The sequence below is a fragment of the Crocodylus porosus genome, unplaced genomic scaffold (assembly GCF_001723895.1).
Source record: "Crocodylus porosus isolate Cpor-Errol unplaced genomic scaffold, CroPor_comp1, whole genome shotgun sequence".
NCBI lineage: Eukaryota > Metazoa > Chordata > Crocodylia > Crocodylidae > Crocodylus > Crocodylus porosus.
The window spans coordinates 188,560,081-188,571,108 of record NW_017728906.1 but is presented as its reverse complement, the minus strand read 5'-3'; the positions used below and the strand labels follow the sequence as shown (position 1 = coordinate 188,571,108).

The 11,028-nt window shown below is 43.3% G+C and overlaps 1 protein-coding gene across 6 annotated transcripts in view; it reads right to left on the bottom strand.

The window, feature by feature from the left end:
- NOX4 (NADPH oxidase 4) overlaps positions 1-11,028 on the bottom strand; it is a 196,371-nt gene that overhangs the window by 68,221 nt on the left and 117,122 nt on the right. For all 6 annotated transcript variants that reach the window (XM_019530364.1, XM_019530362.1, XM_019530363.1 and 3 more), the window contains one exon: positions 3,663-3,744. In XM_019530364.1, the coding sequence (XP_019385909.1) occupies positions 3,663-3,744 (82 nt within the window). The remainder of the gene's footprint in view (positions 1-3,662; positions 3,745-11,028) is intronic.

The following is an 11,028-nucleotide window of genomic DNA, read 5'->3' as shown; positions in this document are numbered from 1 at the left end:
TTTCATTTTGATCATGGAAAAATGTGAATTTTGAGTTACTTTTTGTAATCCAAAACTTGGGGATTTTTTTCTTTTAAATCAGAGAAAACCAGGATCTCTGGTCAAGTCTTAAGGTTAATGTCTGTCAGGGCTCTATAAATGTAGAACAATGAACATTTCAACCAGCATCACCATTCAGTACTACAAAAAGCATAGGATTACAATGAACACAAATTTATGCTACTACCTAAGTACCTGCAGTGCCCAGTGAATTCAGAAAGACCTACAGATGGCTGGCAGCTCAGCAAGTCTGGCCATTTATTACAAAACCCGACTCATTGCCAGCAATAAATACATCCATTTTTTACACGTAGAACACAAACTGTACAAGTAATTTTGTACTGTAAAGTGTGTTAAGTATTTGGTTTTAGTTTATATATAATTGTTTGGGGGTTTTTTGTTTGCTTTCTTGTATCTGCTTTGCTGTATGTACTCATGGTTTTCTCTCCTCTCAGCTTTGCTTGTGCACTAGGCAGAACAGACCGCCTGCTGTGTCTTGATACCTGAGGCTTTTGTTTATGACACCCTGCTGTGTACTGGAAACAAGAAACTAGTTTCTGTCAGGTAACAGCAGGGAAAATCAGACCCCTGGCCACATTGGCTGAACTGGGCAGCGTTCTTGTCAAATAAATTGGTTAAGAGGAAAAACTAGAAGTCTGGCAACCCCTCACTTGATACTCAAGGTGATGTCAGACCAGGTACATAAGAAGAGGGAGCTGGAGGCTGGGAGGACCCTGGAGAGGCCCCCAGCCGGAGAAGCCTATGTGAAGGGCAAGTCTCATGTACAGAGGAGTGAGGGAGTCTCTGAGTCTGGGACTCCTCTCCTCTCCCTTTCTTTGTATTCACTTTGCTTTCCTGGGTTTGGGGAGGGATAATACCATGGGGGTATTCATTCCTGGGACAAACCTCCAGGATTACAGCCTGGTACCTGTTCTTGCTGTAGCAGTCCTTGTGCCCCAGCCTAGCTGGGTAGCTGAGCCCATCTGCAGGCCAGGCCCAGGAACCAGAATAGACCTGGTTTCTTTTCTTTTGAGTTCTTTTGCAGTTTTCTGCTCCGGCTGGAGCTGTGGGATTTGGGACTAGCAATTCGTGAGGGCGGTCAACTCCCCCCGCCTTGCAAATCAACCATGTGGAAGTGGAAACTGCTGCTCTGCAGCTTCCCAGGGAGCAATGAGGGGTCCCTTGCACTGCAGAAGGACCCCCCACACTCAGTAGCAGCTCTCCAAGATGCAGTGAAACCCAAGAAGCAGTTCACAGGACTTTCCTGAGTAGCAGGTATAAGGGTGCAGGCCAAAACTAACCCTTTGGGTGAGCCCTAGGGTGGCCATTCATTTGGTTTTATAGAGAACCAGAGGCTTTCTGGTCCTCTGTCATCTATTGCTATGAAACCAGATGCCTTTATGTCCTCTATTTCTCACTGCTTGGATGCTTCCCCCCACCAGCACTGCCAGGGCCACCTGTGGGAGCTCCCCACCTGGCCCACCCCCGCCACTGACACCACTGCGGCAGCCTGCGGGAGCTCCCTGCTTGGCCCGCCCCGGCGCTGCCACCGCCAGGGTTGCTTGCAGGAGCTCCCCACTCACCACCGCCATGCTTCTGCCACCACCACCACTGCCTGCAGGAGCTCGCCATACCCCTCAAGCCTCAGGACCTTTATGGTGGTTGGGCCAGTTACATTAAATGCAACTGTTCTCTATTATTGAGGTACCTCAATGGCCACCCTAGTGAGCCCCCACATCTCAGACTGCCTTGGTGTGGCTGGAGTCTCCCCAAAAGGGGTGCAAACTAGAGACTGTACTTTGGGGTTAATAGTATTTTAAACTGCATTTTTTTTCTTTTGTTTTCCTTGCCTCTGTTTTCTGTAATACATCTGTCCTTGGTGTTTATACTGCTTGTGAGGAGGGGGAATTGTTTATGCCGGCCCCTCCAGCCAAATTCAGTGAGGGCTTGAGACACAGTGAAAGCTTATTGGGTACCCCAAAATTTGAACCCGGCCTTGTTGACCAGTGTCTGGCCAAAGGGTTACACACATTATGATATAAAAAAAAAGATACAGCCCTGTTTCATCTTTTCCTTATTAGCACATAATTTCTCGCACAACATTACTGGAATCCAGTTAACCTGAAGCTGCCATCAGTGCTATCAATGCTACATAGGGCAACCAGCTACAGTGGGCTCAAGAGCATTTAAGGGTTAATCCAAAAGAGCCAGGCAGGAAGATGATTACAGTCAGGATTTTCAAAACTGTTAATGAAATATGATAAATAAGGCAAAAATTTCAACCCAAGTAGAAGTCAAGCCTATGGAAAGGGAGCAGGATCAGAGACTCTGTAAAGGTCACTAGGCACTTCATGCTTGCCCACGCATTTTACATGGGAAATGCTCAGGGATTTGTGTGACAACAGATAATACAAATACCCAAGATAAATATCAGGGGAGGAGTGGGGGAATTCTCACTGGATTCCCCGGGGACCAGTATTTCAGACCAACCACGTCCATTTTTAGTTAGCCAACCAACCCAATCATGGCCCGTTCTGAAAAATAACTCTTCCTCATTTACAGTATCCTTAGGGTTATATTCTTACAGCTTTATCAACTCCTTGTCCATTTCATGATTTAGTTAAAAAAATACCGTTTCTTTTCATCCCCATTCCTAGACATGCTCCAGCAGTGATCACAAACCTCTCGTCTCCACCCCGCTCCCTCTTTTCACCTAATGCTTTTCACCTCTCCTTTTCCTCACAATCTGGCAAGAGTTAGCAAGAGAACTTTCTCTTCTGCAACACCTGCCACCTGGAACAACCGCCCTGCAGCTTTCAGCCTCGCTGGCCTGACAGGGCCTCCGTTCCCTTGAACATCACTTCAGTGTTCCCTCTGTTATTTGTTTTAATCAGCAAAAAAACCCAATTTTTTTTATCATTTAAATTGGCTATTGATTGTCTTTGTGGGAAGAGGTGTTGTGTAAGATGTTCAACAAAACAACACCATATGGGCTTTTGTTGGGGGGCAGTGTAAAAGCACATTAAAACCTTTCCATGATTTGAGCACGGAAACAAAGCAGCTCTCTAACTGAGGAAAGTGCTCCACTCCCCCACATCCCTCCAAGGACTGCAGGAACCATAACATAAGGGACGTGGTACTGCCTGTTCCTAATGCACAGGGCTGTGCCTTTAGTTTGCCTGCCCACACATCCCTAACGAGGGCAGTAAAACTGTTTTTAGCGCTCACATGTTTCCGGAGGGTAGCTTGTTAAAATCCAAATGAATCTGTCAGCATAAATGATGGGATCCCACAAGACAAGAGCAGGGATTAGCCTGACAAAACATCTGCCTATGTCGACACACAGTGTCAAGTGAAATGAGGCTCCACCAGACACTGATCCGTGCAGCTTATCATCTGCTCTCTGCCACTGACTTCTCAGTGACAGCTGGGTGCCGTTGCAAGGCATGTCTGCTTCTTCCTGACATTGCTGTGAAGAGCACAGGGATTATTCCAAGGGAGGCTCCCTGACAGCTCTGCCTTAAAGAGTTTACACTGAAGGCATCTGCTTGTGCTATCAGTGCTTCCCTCCCTGACTACAAATGTATAAAGATTTGCTCTCCTGAGGAAGCATTTTTACTTACTTGGGGTAATGCCTTTGATGAAAGATGGGCAGAATCTCTGTCTCCTGACTCCAATGTGGAAGCAGCAAATCCCGAAATCTTTCTGTCAAAGGGAAAAGAAACAGATCTAAAGTTGTGGCTCCACACTGGAAAAGTTCAGGCCAGGAGTAAGCATGGGATGTCCTCGGTGAATTCTCTTCCACAGCCTGGTTTTAACTGAGATGAAAAACCCAGAGCATTAAGAAACAAAACCTCTTCACGCTGGTACCCTGGCAACTGCTGACAACACTTGAAAATTGCTCTTCTCTCGTCTAGATTTATAATATTCCTTTTCTTCAACATATTGGTTATTGTATGTATTCTAGGAGTGTCCACAAGACTTCCACTGAGATAACTACCCTCTCCCCGCTACTGGAGAGACTAAATAGGAGACAGCCCCTGCTTGGAAGATTAACATTATAAATAGACAAGAGATGAGAGTGGAAACAATGCCACTCAGTAACAGAGCTGGGAAAAGAACCCCAGACTCATGTATCCTGGGACTCTGCCTTACCTGTTTGACCATACAGCAACCCCTAACACCTACAGTTAAGCACCTTCTATTCAAGGATCCCAATGCAATTTGCAAACATTAATTAATCAACTCTCACAATACCCCTCTGTAGGAAAAAAACACCCTATTACAATCCCTACTATATAGACAAGGCAACTGGAACAGAAAAATGAAGTGATTTGCTTCCAGTGACAGAAAATCAGACTCTCCTGATCCCAATCTGCATCTTGAACACCAGGCTGTCTTTCCCAGTTTCCTCACTTATTTAAACATCTTTTTCCAAGAAATGGATACTACCACAATCTAGTTTTGGGTAATACTGATACATCGGCTTGGATAAGATGTTCTAATTTTGAAACAGCCCTGAAACACTAAATCATTAACATGATACCTGGATTAATTCTTTGTTAAATTGCAACTCTTTGATGACACTGTAGTAAATTCAAGAGAAAAACTTCTTGTCAAGGGTTCAGTTTTAAAGGTCAAGCATCTAAGCTGATTCAATTAGATCTATCATCAACCTGTAATCTGGCTAGCCAAGATGTACTGAACATGTTTCTGACAAGCTGGAAAGCTCTGGTAGGTAGCGGGGGTTTGTTACTCAATGTCTTCATTCCTTCCTGTGAAGTCTCATTCTTTGCATGATCCTTCTTGGGCTCATGTACACACCACAGTTTTTGCCCTTCCATGCGCTGCAACTGCATGTCTATTTGCATGAGAGGGATTTACCAATGCTTTAAAAGTCTTTCTTGTGCAGTAGGCTAAAACTCCTCAGCTTTAGTTTAGTTTGACTCTCTGAGAATTAAAGTGTCATGTCCATGGATTCACTGCGTGCAAACACAAAGGTACTCAAGGGTGTGTAATGCGCCTCTTTGTCCATCACATGGTGCTGCAACTTTTTTTTAGTTCACCCCTTTGAATTGCTTCTGCTTTCTTTTTTCTTGTGTGGTTTGCCAGCTCCCTGCTTCCAAAGCTGCATGGCAGGGCACAGGGTGGGTGGGGGACCCTGGGCCAGGGGGGCAGTGCTGGACAGTCCCACTCTCTTGCAGCACTGGCCAGGGACCTGGCTTAATTCACTGAAAAACCTAGTGTGTATAAACACAGATGTGACACTCCAAAATAAACAAGTTTAAATTTTATAATCTTATTTTTAATTTAATGAGGATTCAAACCTGTGGTGTGTACAGGTGCCCCTTGGGGCTTAACTAGAGGTTGCATTGTGACATTTTACCCTATGAATGGGTGAGAGGGAAGCTTTTAAGCTTCAGTGCTGTTCACGCAGCAGTCACTGTTAGCTCTTTTACCTCAAATCCTATTGGCACTTATTCCTTTCTTACCATGTACCTAGCTCACAAAGGAGCCTGGATGAGAACAGCACGCCTGAAGCCCAGTACTGAAAAAAATAAGAGGTGAAGCTGACTAGAAGGATAGTTTACAACAAAAAAAAACCCACTTCCAGTTTTAAGCTCATTTTTTTTACCTTTGCCTGTTTTCTGGATTCTCCGATAGATTCAGAGAACTTACCTCATCTCTCTGGGGCTTTGCATGGGCTTTCCATGTGTCCCAATGCAATTAAAGTCATCAGTACTAATCTTTAGAGCCCCTCATAAATAGGGGACCTACATACCTTATGCATAGCAGAGGCTGAGGCTGGCGTATATTTTTGCCAAATGTCCTGAGCTGTGCATGATAGACAACTGAAGGGAAAACATTTTCAGTGGAAAATACACGACTATAAAGCAAGCTCCCTGGGTGTCTTGTAGAACCTGAGTTTGTTGAGTTTCAGAACATGGTCCAATATATAATTCTGGTTAAGCTTCTGAACAAGGGGAGGTGTGTGTGGTGAGGGAGGAGGGTGAGTGACTTGCATCCACGTACTATGGCAATGGGTACCCAAAAAGAATCCTTAAGCAAATAATATACTTGGATCCATATGTGCCTATCTGTCACTCCTAAGTGGAACGCTACACTCTGTGCACAATGAAGTTACAGCAACACAGTGTAATTTTCCAGAAGGCATGTTAAAGAGGTTCCTTTCTCAAATGCGATCAGCTGAACAAGCCACAGAAGGAGCACGGGTTTGATCAAAAAAAGTGTCTTTTGCCTCTTCCCATCTCTCCATTTTATTTATATTCCACTGAGTAATCTACTTAGCAGAGCTCCTGTATGGATGAAACTCCTCAGGGGTATACCCCCTGGGGAAATCTTGCACACTTCAGCTAACTTGGAATATCAGACACCTCTTTCACTAATACACAGAGGTCTTGCATTTTCTCTACTGATGTTCCAAGAACTTACATTCATTCATACAAAGTAGCACTTAATTATTTGCTAATACATATAACATGGTGATATATATTTCATTTTTGGTTAGATTTTACCTCTGAACAGTCTCTTCTACCACCCCAGGTCACCTCACCTATTCCAGGAGTAGCATCTGGGAAAAGGGGCAGCACTCACTGTGCTCCCCTGGAAATAAGAACCTAGGCTCGTAGTTGAAACTTCTCTGTCAAAACTTTTTTTCCCCTGATGGAAAACTGGGATTTTGCAGAAGCTATGTTGATGACTAAAGTGAGGATTATGACAATGATGATGAAAAGCATCTGTTTTTTAAATGAATTTCCAAATTTTGGTCGTAAAAAAAAAATAAAGCTCCTAAAGTGATCAATTCAGCTTCTGAAATGCGGCTTTTCGACTTCTAAAATTCAGCTGTTCGGCTTCTGAAATGCTGACACAAGACCCAAGGGGAGAGTAGGCTTTTGGGAGCTCATATCTCCATTGTTCTCAATGGGCCAGGCTTCCTGGCAATAATACGTCTCCCATGATGTACCACAGCCTTGCAACTACCATGCTATATGGCTTCCCTTCAACAGGATGATAACTCAGCGGTAGGAGCTGGCCTTTCCCTTAACTTTTATCCTAAGTTTAGAAGCACATAACAGATTGTTGATATATCTTGTAAAAGATTTTACAACAAGAGGGAGTACAGGAATAGGAGCCAGAAGTATTGTTTTTTATGCTACTTCCAAGACAGATGCACTATATGACATATACAAGTCCATGGGGTCAGACAGGATGCACCCAAGGGTGCTGAGAGAATTGGCTGATGCGACTGCAGAGCAACTGGCTATCACAATTGAAAACTCATGGCAATCAGAAGAGGCCCCAGATGATTGGAAAAGGGCATACCCAGTGCCCATATTTAAGAAAGGGAAAAAGAAGGATCTAGGGAATTACAGTCCAGTCAGCCTCCCCTCAGTGCCTAGAAAAATCATGGAGCAGATCCTCAAGGAATCCACTTCTAAGCACTTGGAGGAGAAAGAGGTGATCAGGAACAGTCAGCATAGATTCATCAGGGGCAAGTCATGCCTGACCAACATGATTACTTTCTACGACAAGGTGACTGGCTCTGTGGATGCAGGGAGACCAATGGATATGGTGTACCTTGATTTTAGCAAGGCTTTTGATACAGTCTCCCACAACATTGGGCCCAGAGAGTAGTAATCAATGGCTCAACGTCTATTTGGCAGCTGGTATCAAGTTGAGTATACCAGGGGTCGGTCCTGGGGCCTGTTTTGTTCAATGTCTTCACCAGTGACCTGGAAGATGGCATGGAGTGCACCCTCAGCAAGTTTGCAGATGACACCAAGCTGTGGGGAGTAGTAGAGGCACTGGAGGGTAGGGCTAAGATTCAGAAAGAGACAAATTGGGGGATTGAGCTAAAAGAAATCTCATGATGTTCAACAAGGACAATTGCAAAGTCCTGCACTTAGGACACAACAATCCCACGCACCAGTACAGGCTGAGGGCTGACTGGCTGGGGAGCTGTTTGGCAGAAAAGGATCAGGAGGTTACAGTGGACAATAAGCTGAACATGAGGCAGCAGTGTGCCCTTGCTGCCAAGAAGGCTAATGGCATACTGGATTGCATTGGTAGGTGTGCTGCCAGTAGGTCAGGGGAAGTGATTCTTCCCCTCTATTCAGCACTGGTGAGGCCACGTCTGGAGGACTGTGTTCAGTTTTCAGCCCCCCACTATGGAAAGGATGTGGACAAATTGGAGAGAGCCCAGCAGAGGGCAACAAAAATGGTTCGGGGGCTGCGGCACATGACTTCTGAGGAGAGGCCAAAGGAACTGAACTTATTTAATCTAGAGAAGAGGACACTGAGAGGAGATTTAACAGCAGCCTTCAACTGCCTGAAGGGGGGTTCGAAAGAGAATGAAGCAAGACAGTTCTCCGTGGTGCCAGATGACAGGACAAGGAGCAACCGTCTCAAGTTGCAGCGAGGGAAGTTTAGGATAGATATTGGGAAGAATTTTTTCATTAAGAGGTTAATAAAACACTGGCACAGGTTACTCAGAGAGGTGACAGAAGCTCCATCCTTGGAGGTTTTTAAGACCCAGCTAGACAAAGCTTTGGCAGGGATGATCTAGTTGGGGATGGTCCTGCTTTGAGCAGGGGATGGATTACATGATCTTCTGAGTTCCCTTCCAACCCTAAATTTCTATGATTTAGCATGTTATTTATTTCATGACCTTCAACATGCCAAAATCAGTGAGAGTGCCATATGTCCAAGATCTCTGGAAAAATACGTCTGTGTGTCATATCATCCGTACCTATACAGTAGGAATAATAATGTGCATCTGGTTCCCGAATCCCAGATACTTCCACACAATTTAGTTTTCCTGTACTTTTTGTTCCTGTCAATGTTAAACGTTAGTGATATACAGTATTACCTTCAAAATGACCTGATTTCCTTTCAAATCATTTTCCATCACTAGCAACTTACTTTGGAATCAGGAAATGTGCCTTGATAAATAGTTTGGAAGGTGCTGAAGGCATGTCTTTTATTATGTTACATTTCCTAGTCATTAGCATTTACTGTCTTCACTGCAGATTACATCATGCCATCTTACTTGAGAATGATATGGATAGTAGTCTAATAACTTGAAAGTCAAATGTGAAACTCATAACTAAAGGATGGGGTCATTGCACAGTTTATGTAATTGTTGATGAGGATTCATGCAGGGGTTGGACTACTTGATCTGTTAATCCTATTTTTTTCCTATTAATTTGTACCTGTATATGACAGAGGGGGAAATGAATTTCAAAGACAGAATAAGATGCTATAAAAACCTCAGGGCAGATTCTTTTCTCCATTATATACTACAGTTCTAGTTATTTTAAAAACATATGAACATAGGATAAGGAAAAAGCCTTTGGGGTCAATGCATCCAGCTTCCTACTACCAAAAACAAGGATGTCAAAAATCCTACTGAATAAGATTTCAGTAGGATTGCAGGACTACAGCCGAGGGTTTCTGGGCTTTAGTGGAGATTAGGCCAAAACAGACTGGAGCCTGCACTAAAAACGCATGTTTCAAACTTCCGTCTTTCCCAAAATGCTGTAGGCTGAAAGCTATAGCTTTCGCTTATGCATGACTGTTCTGGAATCCTGGGTTTAAAAGAAAACTAGGTTGCAGAGAAATCTCTGGGATTTGCAGATGTGGATTATTATTCCCACTATGTATGTAGGTAGGGATGGTATGACATACCTGATGGTATGTAGGTAGGGCACATGGCGCACTTGCTTATTTGGCACTTCAAAGGCCATGAAATGAGCAACGTGCCAAATGTTATATAGTACATTTTAGAGGTGGCATAAAAAACAAGACTTTTAGCTCCCATTCCTGTTCCCTCTTGTTGTAAAATACTTCACAGGAAATATCAGCAAGCTAGTGCATGCTCTGGTGAATACTCTAGAAGGTCAGCATTTCTGTAACCAAAAAATACTCTAAAAACATATCCTTAAAGCCAGAGTAGTCCACATTACTATGAGATGCTGTTCTCTTATATACCACCAAGTTTCTTGTTCAGAAACCTCAGAATGCTTAATGAATACAAGGGTTCCATGGTTGTATTGAGGGCACTGCAGCCAATTACCACCAGTGCAGCACAACTAAAGTTAATTGCTTTTTATGGGATAGAAATATTTTTTAACATTAATGTTAATAAGAATGAACTCCAATTTAATTAAAAAGCAGCTCCAAAATGGCCAAAATGGGAGAGCACAAATGTCTTCTTTTCATCAATTATGCAGAAGACATTATGGTCCAGAACCTTAGTTCATGAGCAGTTCTCTCCATAGTGACACTCTCATACCTTGAAATATTTGTACTTATGCCTCTATAATGCTTCTGCTTTCCCCTGAGATACAGGTCTCTACTCCAAATTAAGCTACATGGATGTTTGCAACCTTCATCAGCTTCAAATTAAAAACACTTGCTTAGCTAACTTGGTATCAATCTGGACCAGGCCAATGCAGGTCAATTTGTATGCATAGTTGTTTAATCAGGATGTTTGTAATAGAATATTTTGTGGTTGTTAAAATACATTTTCTTAAAATTGCCAAATGTTTTAAAATCCAGACCTCACTTGGTCTTGTTTCCATGCCCTGTAAATTTGGAAGCACTGTTGTAAGTACCTCCTTCAGTGCCCCATAAAACCAAAGTGAAAAGTAATTCAGGTGACACATTTGCCAGTTAAGAACTATAAAATGTAAACTACAGTGGGTACCAAGAAGGTACAAAATGGCAGTGTTCAACATTTTGATTAGTCTTGTAACTTACCTGAAAGTTTCTGAAGCTAAAGAAAGTATGAACGTTCATCTCCTGAAGAAAATCTAGGTTACAACTATAATAGATTAGACGAAGATGGAGAGAGGGGAAAGACTCTTTATGAAGTTTCAAAATGATTAGAGAATCATTTTTGATCTGGTATCCCATGATCACCTCTTGGCCAAACTGCCCAGTTGTGGCCTTGGCTCCACCACGATC